This window comes from Encephalitozoon hellem, chromosome III (genome assembly GCF_000277815.2).
Source record: "Encephalitozoon hellem ATCC 50504 chromosome III, complete sequence".
NCBI classification, from domain to species: Eukaryota; Fungi; Microsporidia; family Unikaryonidae; genus Encephalitozoon; species Encephalitozoon hellem.
The window spans coordinates 149,781-166,590 of NC_018470.1; the positions used below are offsets into that span (position 1 = coordinate 149,781).

Here is a 16,810-nt window from a genome sequence, read left to right on the forward strand (position 1 = left end):
CCATAAACTTCAGACTGCCATACTCATTTGTAATTGAACTTTAGTAATCCACAAATGCCTCCCATTTCCTTTAGCCTCTCTCCAGAAAAATGTGCAACAGGAATAATAGATATCTTACAATTCATCGCCTGAATCTCCTTGCAGAACGCCTCCATCTCCTTTCTTTCCTCGACATCGTTAGGTTTTATCCTCTCGTCAGTGATCATTAGCCTATCAAGGGCTCCATAATCCATTGCTTCTCTGATACTCTCCATCCCAATACAAATTAGATCAGATCCCTTTGCAAACTTCACAAGAAAGCCGTCCATCTCCTTTAGATCGTCAATGTATTGAACTCCCTGGAAAACCTTGGAGAGCTCCTTATCCGTAAGTATCGTGCTAATTACCTTTGAATTCGAACATCCTCTGCATTCAGGTGGAACCTTGACTACACAGAAACTATTGCATGCCTTTTTAAGCTCCTTGGATCCCATCACAGTCCTATAGAACTCGTTTCTTACCTCAAACATGCTTGCAATCACAAATAGGCTGACCTTCCCAATGTACTTCTCTAGTGCTTTAACAACATTCCCAAACTTCCTGTTTTTCATTTCCTGCTTCAGTATTATGCTGACTTTGCTACGTGTCACCATAGACACGACACACTCCTTTTCGTAAAATACTATGAAAATGACCTCTGGCTGGGGTTTGGCTGCTTCCTTAAGTAGCCTTATAGACATCTCCTGCCATTCTTCTTTCTCCAATTCAAAGGATTGCCCAAGAGTTACATCTATAGTATGGTATGACCCAAGCTTGACATGCTCGTTAATTAGAACAGTTTTTCCTTTAAGGTATATTGTAGAGCTTTCAAGGTCCACGTTTATACTTTCTATTTTTATCTTCAATGTAAGCGTCATTCTGTGTTGTGTTTTCCCATCAATCTGAATCTTACGGGTTGTGACGGACGTTACCATATCCCCTACATCTATGACAGAGCTGAGTATGTATATGTCATCTTGGTGCTCAGGTGTCATCCTCAAGCTTCCGGAAATACATCTCTGATCTATTTTGTTCTTTTCAAGCTTCATTGCTTGGGGCACCTATTTCAGATCTGATAATACATATAGCCTGTTTCAAGGCTGTTGTTATTTGAATTCTGCTACAAGGAATATATAACTAGATTGTCGATTTCCCAAACATGAACAGGGTGCTTTCAGATGCAATTTCCTCCATAAAGTCTAGGATTCGTACGTCGACTAGCGACAAAAAGGGAAGCTCTGGAACAATACTTATAATAGGGGGGAGCAGACACTACACAGGTGCGCCTTACTTTGCCTCTCTGGCCGCTTTCTATTCTGGATCAGAGCTAGTGTACATATTTTCCGAGCCAGAAGCTATTGCGCCCTTGAAAACACTGCTACCTGAATCGATAGTTTGTGGTGTGGAGTGCCAGGAATGGCTTCTGGACAAGATCACTGCCTGTGTCATCGGGCCCGGGCTCGGAAGGCCTTCGGAGGAAACATGCAGAGAGATATCAAGGATATTGTCGTATTTAGACAGAAGGGATATTCCAATAGTTATAGACGGGGATGGAATAAGATTGATTCAAAAGTTGGGCATTGGACGTCTCAAGACCATTATCATCACGCCAAATGCTAACGAACAAAAGTACATCGATAAGTTCGAAAAAAATTTCTTTTATGTTCTAAAAGGTTCGAAGGATGTGGTCCTATGGAGGGACAGGGAAATAAGGGTTGATAATGAAGGATGTCCGAAAAGAATTGGGGGCCAAGGGGATATCTTGGCAGGCATCATAGCATCTCTGGTCTCTAAATGTGAGTCTCCTGTTATAGGTGACGAAGTCATTGGGGCAATAGTCCTCGGATGCATGATGGTTAGAAAGGCAGGGAACCTTGCTTACAGAAGGTACTGGAAGAGCTTGGTGACCAGGGATATATTGGAAATGATGAAAGAGGTCTTCCGAGACGAACTCGAGTGATTATCTGGTATTCTAAATGCACCATTGCAGGAAGTGATGGCTTCATAGTGCTGCTCATTATCCTGACAATAGTACTAGATTAGATATTACGTGATCAAAATATATTGTAATTGTGAACCATGAAAATATTTACAGATCTGAATTTCTTTATATGGAACACCCGCAAAAGTTTACTTTCTATGGCTAATGATCCGAGGGCTTGTGCCTTCTATTTATGCAAGAGTGATATATTAGCCCAACAATTTTTCTTAATTTCAGAGCCATAGTGCTCATTATTTATTCTGGTCATTAATATAGCATTACTTTTTTAAATATATCAACAGTGTTTGACATATATTGAAAAGGCCATTAATTCAACATAAAACGTTAAAAGAAGATTCAAGCAACTCGAAGATGCAAGTAAAACACAGATTGATAAAAAAATCAAGATTGTCAAAGGCGCAGAAGGACCTGCTTAACACCTATTTTGAAATGAATCCGAATCCGAATCCTCAGGAGAGAGCTCAAATTGCATGCCAATCACTAATATCCGAGAGTAAGATTCGAAATTGGTTTCAAAACAGGAGAGCTAGAGAAAGAGGCGATTGTAAAGTGTCACCGTGTCTGAATGGTCTTAATACAAACACAAATGTTCTTGAAAGCTATATTTCTAAGGTTCACCCAACATCGAACGATCTCTACATTCGAAGATAACCTATGCAATAGATTATATTTCAATGGAAAATGCACTTCGATAAATTTTGGTTTATTTGTTTTTTAAAGATTTTCTTCCCAAAATAATAAAGTCGAATAATTTTATAATTAGAAGGTACTTTACCTAAATACTGGTAATTGCCAGGTTTCCTCAACCTAAATTTACACTGAAGTCAAACCTAGAAGCGGGAAGGCTTTGGACGATCTATTAGCTTTGGGAAGAATCTATTTTTTCTATCAGTGACTCTGCCATACTTGTAATCCTGTTGTTCCTTTTTAAAGCAGACTTCACCTCATCTTTAGACAGGACCTTGTTTCCGACAAGGTACATCACCGCATCCTCAAGGTCCTCGAAGAAGTCTACCCTCTCCAAGGAGTACCTTATCTCCTTAGGAAGATTGTATTTAATTGACATTAGGAAATAGGCATGCATCACATTCTGGTCATACATCGATGCCTTCTTGAGGCTAGCAAGCCCGTTTTTGATGTCCTCAAGCTGTATTCTACACATAGCTAAGTTTCTTAGGAATACTGTGTTTTTCTGGTCGTCCGCAACTAGCCTTTCATAGACAGCCGCTGCCTCAGAAAACCTCTCTGCAGACGTAAGAGCAGATGCATACAAAAACTGTATCTCTGTATTCCTCGGGACCATACGGAGTGCCTCCTCAAATGAGGCTATTGCTTTCCCGGCATTTCCAGCCTTAAGGAAGTAGATCCCCTTAGCCTTCAATGGTTCATATGAGTAATATGCATCAAGAGCAGCGTCAAAATACATTTCTTTTCCGGTTATGGTCCCAACAACTATGTTCATATTGCAGAGCCTTATTTTCGATTGGAGACACTTAGGCCTTCCTATGCTCTCTATTTCTTCAAGTGCTCTTTCCACCGCCTCATCGTTTCTATTGAGCTTCACTAGACAGTTAATTATCTTGGCATTGCACTTGTACTTTTCAAAGTATTCTAAGGCCTTTGAATAGGCAGAATGGCTGTAATAGGCATCCCCTAGTAGCTTTTCCCATTCATTGCGGAACACAAAGGGATGTTCAAACGTGAGATCTGCTATCTCTCCATAGTAAGATTCCAGCTCGCAGGGCTCTAGGTTCAATGCCATAAGATAGTATCTTGCTGTTCTTCCCACTATTTCGCTCTTCTCGTTTCTAGGAAACAATATCCTGTCTATGTACGCCTGGACCTTCAGCTTTCTGAGATCTTGGCATATCTCAGTATTGAAGATCTTTATCATTTCAACTAGAAGTATGGACTGTTCTTCAACAGTTAGGCTTTGGACAATCTCATTTCCAAACTCGTATCTTTCGGTGGTGTAAACATGTTCCTTTCCATTTTTTGTCCCGCTGCATCTTACAATTAATATGGCATTCTCATAGATCCCAGAATTCGTCGGAACACTTCCAACTAACTCGTGCTTGAAATCATACATAGAGAGATCAATCCCCTCATATTCCCCAAAAGACAGTCTCATGCATGCCTTTTCTAGCCCGCTTAGTTTATTTGAAATTGGAAACGGCTTAGGGTGCATGAGGCACAAGTTCGTTACATATCTCAGACGGCTTTCCTCTTCTTCGTTCTCAGGCGTTATTGCCAGCAAAAGATCTAATGACACAATCCCGCTCTTGAATGCCCCCGCATGTTCGGAATCCTTCTCCTCGAAGCAGCAGGAGGTGCACACATTCAGCTTAACAAAAGCTTTCAAGTCCTCCATCCAGGGATGAAGGTTATTCAAAATAGATAGAAGAATCAAAAATTCAATTGGCAGTTTAACAAGGCTTTACTGAGGGGAAATGTCAGGCTCGTCCAGAAGCGAAAGAAGCTGCTTAATGGGCATGGGCTCCTCGTACTGTATCTCCGAGAAGCTGGAGTTTTGCTTACACAGAATCTCGTAGTCGGGAAATCCGATCTTTTCCACCTCATACGCAGACTGGAAGCATTCGTAGATACCGCACTCTCTCACAACTTCAACAGAGCTGGTTGTTCCAAACACAAACATCTTTTTTCTGCCCTCCTCCTTGATAAATATCTTCAATGCCTGCAGTACAGCGTTACTAAATCTGGGCCCTATGTTCACAAAGTCAATAAGGCCTTCAATGTCGTCTAGTATTATTATAGACTCCTCAGACTTGTATGCATCCATAAATTTCCCTTTGATGTAATTCACCTTCTCATATTCACTGAGCCCTATAATGTCTCTTGGAGAGATAATCTTTATGAATGGAAACATTGAAGACCTTGCAGCTTTCACAGCCAATGTTGTTTTACCAACTCCAGGACTTCCATAGAAAAGTAGAGAGGATGTGTTGTAAAGATTTGTTTTTCTCAGCTTCTTGAGAAGGCTCTTACCGTGCTCAATTCCTTGGGTGAATATAGGCGTCTCATAGAAGGTCTTTTCAAACCTACAGAAATCCGACTCGTTTATCCCGAAAGAAGGTTTAACCTCATCTAGAGCCTGGATGAAGTCATTCATATAGACCTTAATATTCTTGTCTCCAACAACATTCATCTTTTCTCCATCAACCCTTTCCCCATGAACTTTTCTTTCCAGTGCAAAAGATACAGCGCTTTTGACAACTGCTGTTATCTCGGCCCCAGTATAGTTCTTAGACAATTTGGCCACTTTTTTCAGATCAACATTCTTGTCCAGATAGTCATGACTCTCCATCGTTTTAGTATGTATCCTAAATATCTCAATCCTGGATTCCTCGTCAGGAAGAGAAATTTCTAAATGGATTTCAAATCTTCCAGGCCTAAGTAGAGCCTCATCTATCAAGTCTAATCTGTTGGTCATCCCAATCACCAGGATATTCTCTATCGACTCTACCCCGTCCATCTTGCTAAGAAGCTGGTTCACTACTTGGTCTCCAACACCTGTCCCAGTGCTATTTCCTCTTCTTCTGCATATAGCATCAATCTCGTCAAATATTATAATGTGAAGATTACTGTCCTCTTTCTTTACTTTCCACTCCTCCTCTGCATCCTTGAACAAGTTCCTGATGTTCTCTTCGCTTTGTCCAACATACTTGTTAAGAATCTCAGGCCCATTCACTATCTTAGGGGGCCTGGCATTGAGAAGAGACCCAAGCTTCCTTGCTATAAGTGTCTTTCCTGTTCCAGGCGGCCCATAAAGAATTATTCCCTTTACATGAGGTATCCCAAACTTCCTGATCACATCAGAGTCAAATGCCCTCTGCACAAATGCTCTTCTGAACATCTTTCCAAACTCTTGCTTCAATCCTCCAATTCCAAGAGACTCAAAGTTGAAGTTCGGATCCAGCAGCATGTTCTCTCTGGCATTGTTGGACAAAGTCAGCCTTTCGGAGACAGAGTTGATGAAGACCTCCGTGTTCCTCAAAAGAATCCCGTACCTCCTATCCAAGGCGGTAAACATCTCTCTAACAACCACCTTAAAGCCCAGGTCCCCAACATATAAGTAGAACTTTTGGTCGATGTTGAATGGAAAAGACACATAGATATTCTTGAATTGCTCAACAAGCTCCTTTGCATCAAAATCAACCTTCTCCAGATTGATAATCTCCATGTCAAGCTTGAGCAAAGAGATCGGGTCACATTCAACGACATTCAAATGCATAACACTTATTTCATCCTTACCAACACTTTTATTCAGAAACTCTCTCTGAATCTTACTCAGCTGAGCATTGCGTTCGTTTGTAAACTCAAATTTGAAAGCATACTTTCCATCCACGAGCACAAACTCCGAGGGATCCAGCCCAGAAGTCCTTGGTATGTATATCTTGTTTATTTTTCCCTTTTCTACCTGTTCAATCTTGATGCTACCTACCACGTACTTCATACAATAGGGTTTATCTTTCTCTGTTTACAAAATCTATAGCCTGGATACATTTGTTTGCCCAGACCTTACAGATAAAGAAAGGCCAAAAAGGCTGGGCCTCCAAGCAGAGTTAGCAGGAACAGAGTGTCGACCTCGTTCCTCGCGTTGCATACGCTCTCCAACGCATTCGAACACCATTTCGGCGGCATTCCAGATCGATCAGCTGGGCCAGCTTCTGTGATCTTCCGTATCGACTCAACCACAGACCTCTTTTCGGCATTCAGCCAGAACAAAAAGGCCTTTTCGCTGAACATAGATATCTACCATGTCTTTTCTTTCAGAAAACTCCAGAAGACTTCCAATATTTTCCAGAAGCCTGCTCATCATCTTTATATAGCTATAGAAAGTGCTTTTGTCGACCTTTCTCTTCGTTAGGTGCTCAAAGTCATCGTACACAAATAGTATCTTGTTGAATAGGTTCGAGAATACAGATATCTTTGCGCTGACCTTTGTGTCGATCATGGACTTTACATACAATCTCAAAACTTCTGCAATGCGCTCGCTTTCCTTTATAATAAGGTCAAGTTGGCCTTCGAGATTGTCAGCCTTGGACACAACCTCGAGCCTTTTTACCCCATCCGTAAGTGTTGGTGTGAAGCTGCATCCTTTGATGGCACCAGATTTGCAGGTTCTATCAAGCATCTGACCATTGAGAATGAATATAACGCTTAGCAAGGTTACCACAATAAGCCCTACAGATACAACGGGTTTTAAGATATAGGTGACCGTCTCTAGCTTTGCCAGTGCAGCAAGAAATAGAAGCAGAGAAAGTATCATCTCAACTACAAGGAGGAACATCATGAAGTTTTCATATCTAATTATGGGGCGCATGTCTCCACTCTCAATGTCTTCGCCGTCTTGGTAGTTTCTGGCTAGTGTTGAAAGATAGTTTGGGACATCGCGGTTAGCCCTAAACTTTGGAAGATCAAAAAAGCACTTCTTGATTTCCGCCTTCAGCTCGTTTGCAGATATGTTTAAATATCTTGTGGATGCATTGAATTCGACCATCTCGCTCTCAATCTTTTCTGCTTCTTTCATGAATGCCTTGAATATCTTGAAAAACTCTTCCAGAATCCTGTTGACCTGTGCTTCAATGCTCCTGAGATTCAGAAGATGTTTCTCAAGGTTTTCGTCCGTCCCCGTCTTGAATTGAAATATCTTCATAAGGTTTTCAAGAAGTGCTTCTTTTTTCCCTGCATTATCGACTCTTCTACTGATTGTTGGAAGCTTGGAATCCTTGAACAAGTAATGCTCTTCAGGAGTGCCATTGGAGGGATCAGACACCTCATAGCTCCCATCTTCAAGTGTACTTTCTTCCATACGTGTGTCCTGTGCCTCATTTTTTGTTGCTACAGGAGAGTTTCTTTCTTCAAAGCTCTGGCCTTTAGTGCTAGGATTTGCCCTTGTGGATCCTCCTCCTCTTTCTTCCCCCGAAAATATTTTGTACGAAGACAAATGGGCTACAGTTCCGTTTTTCCCCTCAATACCTGAAAAGTTTGTATTGGAAAGGAGATAAGACTTGTGGCTGATCCCAAAAGAATCCATGAATCTTGCCTTCCATGGATTTATCCACGAAGTCCAAGACTGTGTGTTCTTTGAGGCATTGGGCTGGACCACCAACTTATTGAGCGTTCTATTGGCCTCAATAACCTTCTGGAGATTGTACGAGCAGAATATAAGGAGAAACCCAACGATGTATAAGAGGCCATTACTTCTGTCTCTTGGACTCCTGAAAAACATTAAGAGAATCCCGAAGCATGCCACCAGCAATAGAAGAAAGAGATATATGTCAAACTTTAGGTTTGTTCTGGTTTCCTGAACGAACAGTCGAAATGGCGACAGTTGGGATGGTCTCAGCAAGGGCTCTCCAAGAATAAGCAGCCGAAGTTTGGACGCCAAAAACATTCCTTCTGTCAAAAGACTTTTGTTTTATCGTTCCCCTGAAGCACCTGTTTCATGAGCTCCAGCCGTCTCATGTCCTAGCTTAGTTTTCGCAATTTTTAAGATAAAAGAAAGGAAAACAAGGGGGGCATGGACTCCGAGTGCAAATATCTGTTCAAGATAATCTTGATTGGAAACAGCGGTGTCGGGAAAACTTGCCTGATGAAAAGGTACACGGACGAGACATATAGTTTTACACAGTCAAGCACGATAGGCGTGGATTTCAAAATAAAGTCCTTAGAGGCTGAAGGGGAAAAGGTAAAGCTTCAAATATGGGACACTGCAGGACAGGAGAGATTCAGAGCAATTATATCCAATTACTATAGGGGAGCTCATGGAATTATTATAGTGTTTGACATGGGAAGCAAGGAGTCGTTTGACAATCTTGGAGACTGGCTGGGCGAGGTAAGAAAGAATACAAACGAGAATGTTGAGATGATCATTTTGGGAAACAAAGTTGATGACAAGGAAAAAATTGTGGTCACTGAGGAGGAGGTGGAAAAGTTCCTGAATGAAAATGGTATTGAGAAATCATCGTTTTATATGACTAGCGCAAAGGACAATATCTGCGTCAATGATAGCTTCGAGTATCTAACCAGAAGGCTTATTGACAAACATAAGAAAATAGGCTTTGGCAGTGGAAAAGAATCCTTTAAGCTTAATATTGGGGATTCTTCTAGAAAATCCTGTTGCATGTGAATTTAAATGATTAAAGCTTTTTTTGGTGTGTTTCTCTTACAGCTTTTATGGTTCTTAGATGGCTAATGATTTCCTCTGGGTTTTCTGTCCCGCTAAGAAGCTGGTACACAATGCTTTCCTCGATGTAAAATCTTATATCCACCTTCGATATTTCTAAGGTTTGGGCTAGGCTGCACGTGTCCACTATGGGCCTGGAGAGATGGCACTCCCCCATATCTTCCTGTATGATTCCATATATAGCTCTCAGCCCGTCCTCATATCTCTCCTGCCTTCCTTCCATGTATTCAGCTGCAGAATATATTACCAGTGACTCGTACCACGTCTCTCCCATAAACCTCACCATTCGTATAAAATCTTCGGTCCCTAGCCTTTTCATGTCGTATTTGGATAGGAACACAAGGCTCTCCTCTATCTTATCTATCATCTTAACGAATTTTTTGGAAGATGGAAGCGAGGTTTTCATGGTGTAAGTGTTTGAGAAAGCGGCACCCTTTTTGTTCGGAACTGTTAGCCCTATAAAAAAACACAGCACAGTGTAGAGGTTTAGGACCTCTCTTCTATATGGCCTTCCCCATAGGTTAGTAATCTTTTCTACAATCTCGCAGAACACCGCTCCTTTTTCATAGGAAGTTGTCTTTTCAGCAGGCGGCTTAAATATAGGACCCACATATCCCCTTCTAATTATTTCCAGGAGCCCATATTGGCCTCTTGGATAGTGGAGGATCTTAAATATCTCTATGTGGATCCTTTCATTTGAGACTTTCTTTTCTAATGCAGGCTTAATCCTCTCATCCAGTAAGGCCTCATCAATTTTTTCGTCGATCTTGAATCCAAACTTTGAGTGAAACCTGAAAATTCTCACGAGCCTTAGAGGATCATCAAGGAGAGTTGTTCTTGGGTCAAGAGGCGTTGCCAATATCTTTCTTTTTATGTCGTCAACACCTCTTCCCGTATAGTCTTCGATCTCCCTGGTAAACAAGTTGTAGAATAGTGAGTTGATGGTTAGGTCTCGGCGAAAGGCATCCTCTTGGGGCGTCCCCGGATTTATGTTAGGAATCCTTGTTTCAGAGTATGTTTCGCTTCTTAAATTAACAAAGTCGACACAGAACCCATTTATCCTTACAACTGCAGTTTCAAGATGCTTGGACTTCTCTGGGTTGTCTTTTATTACATGGACCTCAGTGAGCTTCTGTCCTCTTGTTGATTTCGCTAATCCTGCTGCAAATTTGTATCCACTTATATTCTCCAGTGCTATATCCATATCGAAGCTAGGGTTTCCCATTATCTTGTCTCTAACCCAGCCTCCCGCAACTCTCGGGATCACGTTTCGAAATCCCCTAGCATGCCTTATTATTAGATCGAAAATGTCTTCCTCGGCCTCTGTGCAATTTATCTGATTATCCATTGGGGACCTAAACAAAACACCTTAAATCTGCATCAAGTCCTTGGGAAATGGAAATCATTGACATTACATACCAAATTCCAGACTTCTTTCGTGGAATTCGTCTGAGTTGATGAAAAAGAGAATTAGAAAGTAAGTGGACAGGTGGAATAGTGTGTCTTCAAATCTCCAGGCCCACTCAAGGCCCATAAAACTCCTCAGAATTATGAAATAGATGTAATTTGATATCTTGGTTGTGCTGTATGCAACTATTCCAAACCTCTGAATATAGTATGCGCCTAAGGCCCTCAGCAGTGAGGAGATGATCACAAGAACTACAGACTTATGAATGTTGCTTTCTATGAATGTATAGATGTCATTGTATCCTATTCCAGAATCGATTAGTATAATGAAAGAACATATCCAAATGTAGAACGAGCTTGCAAAAAGAAACTTAGGCAGCCCATTCCGGTTTGTCATGCAGACAGTTATGAAGTCGGAAGAAACACTGAAGACTACATAAAGCGCTAAGTATATGACTCCAAACAAAACATCGAAAAACCCTTCATCGCTATACTTGACTGATTTATACATATTCGTTAAAATCACCAGGATAAACCCAAGGTTTCTAAGCATATTTTCCTTGGCAACTCGAGAAATCATAAACATAAGCACTACGGAAAGTGGATAGCACAGGCCCCTCGTGGCCATGGCTGTCTTTATGGACGTCATCCCAGCACCCCGAAACCATGAGGAATATTCCCCGAATGCAAACAGCCCGAAAGAAAGATATTCCGACTGCGTCTGAACTATCTCCTTGAAAGTAGTACTTTTGATTGCAAATGGAGCAGACACTGCCAGGACGGCCAGAGTTGACAGAAGATTCTCTATACAAAATACCATCATGAAGTGGCTCTCCAAGTAATCGGAGACTAAGTATAGCTGAAGGGCACCCATGAGAGACAGAATTTCCCCGAGGCAGAGCTTTTTCTTCATTTTCACCAAAGGGGTGAATTTTGGGCTTATAATGGAATAAAAGGAGATTCTCGCTTAGCTCTTGGGAGGGGCATGCTTGCAGGATGTTCATGGTTTGGACTTCCATATAAAGAATGGCGGGCAATGGACCCCAATATACCTAACACCCGGGATATAGGTACAGAAGGATTTTCAGGTAATATCATCAATATACCTAGGAGGAAAGATCTTTGTAGGTCTCTGAGAAAAGTGAATTAAATCAATTTTGCATTAATCTGATAAAAAAGGGTATATTTAAAAATAAATAGAAATATGAATTTCTTACATTTCTTCGAAAATACCTTTGGAGCGGATCTAACCATATTATTTGTTAACCACAATTTTATCAATCAAATTCGAAACAACAAACCTCCCTCTGATTTGGTTATAAAAGACCCAAAAATTTACCCCAAAATGGCTAGAACAAAACAATCTGCTAGGAAAACAACAGGAGGAAAGGCACCGCGCAAGCAGCTATCTGCAAAGTCTGCCCGTAAGGCGGTGTCTCCAGCCTCAAGTGCTGGGGCTAAGAAGTCAAGGTACAGGCCCGGGTCTGTTGCTCTGAAAGAGATCAGAAGATACCAGAAGAGCACAGACTTTCTTATTCGAAGGCTCCCGTTCCAAAGGGCTTGCCGTTCAGTCGTCAAGGAATGTAGTAATGCTACGGACATAAGGTTCCAAGGCCCAGCTCTCGCTTCAATTCAAGAGGCCCTGGAGGTTTATCTTGTTGGTCTGTTTGAAGATGCCATGCTTTGTGCATGCCACGCAAAGAGAGTCACTGTATTTCCAAAGGACATAAACCTTGTTCTGAAGCTCAGGAGAAGACACGTCAAATCCATCAGTGATTAAAATCTTCACTTTAGTTGCCAGGTTCTTCTCGGATTACTTTCCAGGTGGCTCTTTATGTTTATATCACTGATTGCTAGTTTAATTTATTATTTCCACCCTTATAGCTCCTGGTTCTCTCCATGTACGTAAGGATTGGTGGAATGGACAAGATGGTCAGTAAGCATGATCTTCGTAGGATATTCACATTTACAAGCCGTATATACAAGTCAATAGAATGCTCTTCAGGTATTCAACTGTACTTTTATAGTACGTTGCATGAGATTATGATGGCACAAAGACTTAACAAAGAGAAGTTAATTGGGTGTTTAGAGGTCAGCTTCATTGAGCTTACACTAGAGGAGGAGGCCTGCCTATCCATCGTTCCCTCCAAATCCTCCCATTGTCTCTATGCTGTTTGTGACGGAGATATTTGTATAGACACAGTCGAGAAATTCTTCGGATCACCCATCAGATGCTACTTGAGGAGCGAGAAATCTGAAGAAACATACGTTGTCGAGTTTAAGGAGCCAGTAGAAATAAGGAAGCCGGATTTTATGAAGTATGTGTTTTCCTTTGAAGATTATATAGATTACGTAGTGAATGCCAGGCTTTACGACTGCAAATAAAGCTATAGAAACACCTCAAATAGATTTTTGTGTTTCCCTGGTCCAAGGAAAATAATGAAAAATCAGTGCCATATTCTTCCTTTTTTTGCTCCAGAAGTCTCCAAGGTGGAGGTAGAACATGTAAATCTGGACGGAAATGAGGCTACCATAAGAGGGATATCCTGCATCAAGAAGAGGTTGGACTCGGATCTCGGTGTGTATACTTGTAACAAAATTATTAAGGATCCGGTGTTTTACTGGGTACCTGCAAACTCTGGATCTGCATTCGAAAAGGGGCTGGAGCTGGTGAGGAAGGGGCTGGGGTTTCCTGGGAGAAATGGCCATGGGCCTCTTGACGGAGTCATCACGAGAAAGAACAAGAAAATTAAACTGTAAGAAAGTACAGTGATGCCCTTTACTATCCTTAATTTGAATAAGATATGTTGGAACAAAATTTTTACCCCATAAAGTAATGCCCATTACATCGACTATGAAGCGTGTAAAGCTTCCTCCATCCGCTGTTGCAAGAAGAAAGGAGCCCAGGTCTAAAAACATCTACCTTCGTGCTCTCTCTGACTTCTACACGAAGGTGGCCAACAACACCTCTGTGCTTGCAATCAAGAAGATTGCTAAGAGATTAAAGATGTCGAAGTCTGATAGGCAGCCTGTGAAGATATCTAAGATTGTCAGTGAGCTTGAAGGGTCTCAAGGGAAGGTTGCTGTGGTTGTTGCAAAGGTTCTTGACGATGACAGAATCATGGAGATTCCTGCCATTAAGGTTGTTGCTCTTCAATGGTCCAAGGGGGTAAAAGAGAAGATCGAGAGGTATGGGGGGTTCATTGCAACCCTTGATCAGCTATTTGAGCTCTGTCCAAACATGGATGACATAAAGTTGATATCCACTGACAAATTTGCCAGAAGGTCTGCTAAGTTCTGGGGACCTGCTCCTGGAGAAAAGGGATCGACTACTTATCCAAGAGCAAACCAGAAGTGCCACAATCGTGAGAAGCGTATCATGATGAAGGGAAGAAAGACCCAGCATCTAAAAAAGCAAGCACTGAATAAAACGGCCTAAGTTTTTACTTTTATATCTCCTCATTAGTGAGCTTTGCGGGTTGCATCTGTCAATCCTAGGAGCTCTTCTATCTCTATGAAGCATGAACAGAACTCACACTCTACTCTGCCATCAATCTCTTGATGTATTTTGTATTTCCCTCCACACCTACAAATGACGGACTCGGCTTTTGCTCTATTGCAGACAAGATATGGGTCGCCCTCAAACGATTCTCCCCTTATATATTTTTCATATTCATCTCTCAGTTTTGTGTATTCAGCACTATTGCCTTTATTTCTATCCGGATGTATTTTGATTAGCTTTCTTAAGTATCTTGTTCTGACCTCCTCTTCTGTAGCCCCCTTTCTAAGTCCCAGTAAACTAAAAATGGACATCAAGGGATATTGAATTTGCTAGATAACAGCCGGGAAAAAACCACCAAATTAAGCAAGCAGGAGAAATGTACGAAGGACTTCCGAAACAAGTTGTATTAAGTGTTTTGCAAATGTCCAATCCGCGACTTTCAGATGAAACACTGTTTTAAAACCCTTTTAAAAGCACATGGAAATAGCTATACCATGCTTATTCTCTCAATACTAATGGGTGTTGGCGCATATTACATGCCGCCTCCAAGGCATGCATTCATAATTACCACTAGAACACTGTCACCATATCGCCTAGACTCATTTCCGTTTTCACAGGTAGGACCTTACAAGACATCCACCGATCCCATTCTATTTTCAAGGCCATCCAGGCTTGAAACAGAGACATCTACAGAAGGAGGAGAACGAGGGAGTTCATCAGAGGGGAAGAAGGAGGGCATAAAGAACAGCCTTTCAAGCATTCTGTCTACAAGCATTCTTTGCAAGTTTTTCTTCTATAGTGCAATGGCAGTCCTAATATTCTTCATAGGGTATCAAACAAGAAAATGCCACGAGAGCGGATCTTATGTAAGGCTTCCAACATCATCTTCGAATAACTGAATAAACGAAATTTGAGAATATTCTTACTTCGTGCAATTCTTGGATCTACCTAGAAAATGAAAAGTACATGTAAACGCTTTCATTTCTTTTAATATAAATGTATCTAAACTTCAATTGGTGCTTCCACCTTTTCTATTTAACTCCTCTGTTTCTTCTTTGGTTAGGAACCGCCCCGAGGGGGCCCTCAGCCTCTTCATGGCATGCTTGTGCCGGCTTTCATGAAGGTAATTTCTCTTGTTTGTTACCATGAGAGTGTCCAGCATGTCTCGCCTTGCCTTTCTTTTCTTTATCCAATTAAGTTGTTTGGCATTGACATAAAGAGGCTGGAAGGCTTGATCATTAAATGGAAATGAATAGTCATAAGCACCATAGCTAGCCTTGTCGGGATATCTAACGTCACTCAGATCTCCTTCGTCAAACTCGATGTCACCATACCTAGCACTAGCACCTTGTTCCATCATGTCTCTGTGCTGCATCGAAACCGGTTTATTAAAGCTTTTGTAGATTTCCTTCCTAACTTGTTTCATGCTGTTTATTTTTCCTTACCAATTGGCATCAAGTTTACAAAGAAAAAGGCTGGCATATAAAATTCCTTGACAGCCGTGCACATCTAGAGAACCTGGCGCCAAGCATACACAATAAAACACAGTCTATCTAATCTTTATTTCATCATCCTTCTCTCCATCCAATTCCCAGAAGTTTATATTAGAATCAGAGGATCCAGAAACGAAGTACCTCTCGTCATCTGAGCAGGAAAAATGGATCACCCTGTTCTTATGGCCAAGAAAGTATCTTTCTACCTTAAAGGAAGACATCTGTGACAGCCTAATGTCATCCTTTGAGTATCCATGCGTGCTAAGAATTTTGTTGGATTTCAGCCACTTTAGATTACATATTTGAGAGCCATAATCTACAGATCTTATCAGGCACGGGCTTGATCTGCTTGAGTTTATCAAGCTTATGTCCCATAACTTGATCGTTTTGTCGGCAGTTCCTCCTCCAGATACTAGCAGGTTTGGAGAAAGAGGAGACCAGCTTATTGCCTTTACAGCAGCCTTATGGCTAGAACACTGTTTAAGAGGATGTGCTAAATTCCTATAGTCATAAATATAAAGTCTATTGTCATTTCCGCCGGACGCCAAGAACCTAAGATCCTTGCTTATGCTTAGGCCGCATACCTCCTGCCTGTGATGCAAAATGGTTGCCACTGCTTTTTCAGAGCGCAGATCTGTTATCTTTATTTTCCTGTCCCTGCTTCCAGTTATGATATTTGTGTTTTCAGACTCAATTACACCTATTCTTGATCTATGAAATGAGTATCTTGTCATCTTCAGAGAACCTATGTCGATGCTCAGCATGGCGCCTGCAGACGTCCCAAGGGCAACGGTACTGGTTGTCGGATTACATTTTACAGATGTTATTCCGAGGCTGTTGAGATCACAGACTTGTAATGTCTTTGAGGAAAAGAAATTGTGTACAAACAGGCAGCCGTCGGCAGTGAAGAATACATTTTCCCCGGACCAATCGATCAGGCTGCTGTAGAAGTCGTCGGGAAGGGACTTAATCTTCAGCTGTCTATACGGCTGGATGATTATTTTTGGCCCGAGGCTTTGACCTTCAATCGTGCTTAAATACGGACTTTCGTCTAGAGGATAGCAGGACCCTGCTTCATGCATTACCTCCTTGATTCCAAGGGCATATGCCCCTCTTGGCGCATATCTGGGCATCACTTCCTTTTTGTTTATTAGGAACCTATCCATCTATGTTTGTTT

General features: G+C 41.5%; 17 protein-coding genes across 17 annotated transcripts; 8 read left to right on the plus strand and 9 right to left on the minus strand.

Moving 5' to 3' along the window:
• Positions 1-23: 23 nt before the first annotated feature.
• Positions 24-1,067, minus strand: EHEL_031300 (PelA-like RNA-binding protein; the record flags this gene model as incomplete). Its single annotated transcript, XM_003886957.1, has 1 exon — positions 24-1,067. One exon carries the CDS (start codon positions 1,065-1,067, stop codon positions 24-26), a length of 1,044 nt encoding a protein of 347 aa, XP_003887006.1.
• A 110-nt stretch (positions 1,068-1,177) lies between these two features.
• Positions 1,178-1,978, plus strand: EHEL_031310 (putative sugar kinase; the record flags this gene model as incomplete). Its single annotated transcript, XM_003886958.1, has 1 exon — positions 1,178-1,978. The coding sequence occupies one exon, from the start codon at positions 1,178-1,180 to the stop codon at positions 1,976-1,978; it is 801 nt and encodes a 266-aa protein (XP_003887007.1).
• Positions 1,979-2,371: 393 nt separating this feature from the next.
• On the plus strand, positions 2,372-2,671 carry EHEL_031320 (homeobox domain-containing protein; the record flags this gene model as incomplete). Its single annotated transcript, XM_003886959.1, has 1 exon — positions 2,372-2,671. One exon carries the CDS (start codon positions 2,372-2,374, stop codon positions 2,669-2,671), a length of 300 nt encoding a protein of 99 aa, XP_003887008.1.
• Positions 2,672-2,879: 208 nt separating this feature from the next.
• On the minus strand, positions 2,880-4,391 carry EHEL_031330 (uncharacterized protein; the record flags this gene model as incomplete). Its single annotated transcript, XM_003886960.1, has 1 exon — positions 2,880-4,391. The coding sequence occupies one exon, from the start codon at positions 4,389-4,391 to the stop codon at positions 2,880-2,882; it is 1,512 nt and encodes a 503-aa protein (XP_003887009.1).
• Positions 4,392-4,457: 66 nt separating this feature from the next.
• Positions 4,458-6,494, minus strand: EHEL_031340 (Cdc48-like ATPase; the record flags this gene model as incomplete). Its single annotated transcript, XM_003886961.1, has 1 exon — positions 4,458-6,494. One exon carries the CDS (start codon positions 6,492-6,494, stop codon positions 4,458-4,460), a length of 2,037 nt encoding a protein of 678 aa, XP_003887010.1.
• A 234-nt stretch (positions 6,495-6,728) lies between these two features.
• EHEL_031350 (uncharacterized protein) lies at positions 6,729-8,438 on the minus strand (the record flags this gene model as incomplete). The annotated part of the gene is made up of 1 exon (XM_003886962.1): positions 6,729-8,438. One exon carries the CDS (start codon positions 8,436-8,438, stop codon positions 6,729-6,731), a length of 1,710 nt encoding a protein of 569 aa, XP_003887011.1.
• Positions 8,439-8,564: 126 nt separating this feature from the next.
• EHEL_031360 (Rab GTPase) lies at positions 8,565-9,173 on the plus strand (the record flags this gene model as incomplete). The annotated part of the gene is made up of 1 exon (XM_003886963.1): positions 8,565-9,173. One exon carries the CDS (start codon positions 8,565-8,567, stop codon positions 9,171-9,173), a length of 609 nt encoding a protein of 202 aa, XP_003887012.1.
• A 10-nt stretch (positions 9,174-9,183) lies between these two features.
• Positions 9,184-10,578, minus strand: EHEL_031370 (tRNA nucleotidyltransferase/poly(A) polymerase; the record flags this gene model as incomplete). Its single annotated transcript, XM_003886964.1, has 1 exon — positions 9,184-10,578. One exon carries the CDS (start codon positions 10,576-10,578, stop codon positions 9,184-9,186), a length of 1,395 nt encoding a protein of 464 aa, XP_003887013.1.
• A 63-nt stretch (positions 10,579-10,641) lies between these two features.
• On the minus strand, positions 10,642-11,550 carry EHEL_031380 (uncharacterized protein; the record flags this gene model as incomplete). Its single annotated transcript, XM_003886965.1, has 1 exon — positions 10,642-11,550. One exon carries the CDS (start codon positions 11,548-11,550, stop codon positions 10,642-10,644), a length of 909 nt encoding a protein of 302 aa, XP_003887014.1.
• Positions 11,551-11,982: 432 nt separating this feature from the next.
• EHEL_031390 (histone H3) lies at positions 11,983-12,417 on the plus strand (the record flags this gene model as incomplete). Its single annotated transcript, XM_003886966.1, has 1 exon — positions 11,983-12,417. One exon carries the CDS (start codon positions 11,983-11,985, stop codon positions 12,415-12,417), a length of 435 nt encoding a protein of 144 aa, XP_003887015.1.
• Positions 12,418-12,536: 119 nt separating this feature from the next.
• On the plus strand, positions 12,537-13,022 carry EHEL_031400 (uncharacterized protein; the record flags this gene model as incomplete). The annotated part of the gene is made up of 1 exon (XM_003886967.1): positions 12,537-13,022. One exon carries the CDS (start codon positions 12,537-12,539, stop codon positions 13,020-13,022), a length of 486 nt encoding a protein of 161 aa, XP_003887016.1.
• A 54-nt stretch (positions 13,023-13,076) lies between these two features.
• On the plus strand, positions 13,077-13,397 carry EHEL_031410 (uncharacterized protein; the record flags this gene model as incomplete). The annotated part of the gene is made up of 1 exon (XM_003886968.1): positions 13,077-13,397. The coding sequence occupies one exon, from the start codon at positions 13,077-13,079 to the stop codon at positions 13,395-13,397; it is 321 nt and encodes a 106-aa protein (XP_003887017.1).
• Positions 13,398-13,473: 76 nt separating this feature from the next.
• EHEL_031420 (60S ribosomal protein L18) lies at positions 13,474-14,076 on the plus strand (the record flags this gene model as incomplete). The annotated part of the gene is made up of 1 exon (XM_003886969.1): positions 13,474-14,076. One exon carries the CDS (start codon positions 13,474-13,476, stop codon positions 14,074-14,076), a length of 603 nt encoding a protein of 200 aa, XP_003887018.1.
• A 23-nt stretch (positions 14,077-14,099) lies between these two features.
• EHEL_031430 (uncharacterized protein) lies at positions 14,100-14,450 on the minus strand (the record flags this gene model as incomplete). The annotated part of the gene is made up of 1 exon (XM_003886970.1): positions 14,100-14,450. One exon carries the CDS (start codon positions 14,448-14,450, stop codon positions 14,100-14,102), a length of 351 nt encoding a protein of 116 aa, XP_003887019.1.
• Positions 14,451-14,633: 183 nt separating this feature from the next.
• Positions 14,634-15,038, plus strand: EHEL_031440 (uncharacterized protein; the record flags this gene model as incomplete). Its single annotated transcript, XM_003886971.1, has 1 exon — positions 14,634-15,038. One exon carries the CDS (start codon positions 14,634-14,636, stop codon positions 15,036-15,038), a length of 405 nt encoding a protein of 134 aa, XP_003887020.1.
• Positions 15,039-15,148: 110 nt separating this feature from the next.
• EHEL_031450 (CCAAT-binding factor subunit B) lies at positions 15,149-15,514 on the minus strand (the record flags this gene model as incomplete). Its single annotated transcript, XM_003886972.1, has 1 exon — positions 15,149-15,514. One exon carries the CDS (start codon positions 15,512-15,514, stop codon positions 15,149-15,151), a length of 366 nt encoding a protein of 121 aa, XP_003887021.1.
• A 174-nt stretch (positions 15,515-15,688) lies between these two features.
• On the minus strand, positions 15,689-16,798 carry EHEL_031460 (WD40 domain-containing protein; the record flags this gene model as incomplete). Its single annotated transcript, XM_003886973.1, has 1 exon — positions 15,689-16,798. The coding sequence occupies one exon, from the start codon at positions 16,796-16,798 to the stop codon at positions 15,689-15,691; it is 1,110 nt and encodes a 369-aa protein (XP_003887022.1).
• Positions 16,799-16,810: the final 12 nt, after the last annotated feature.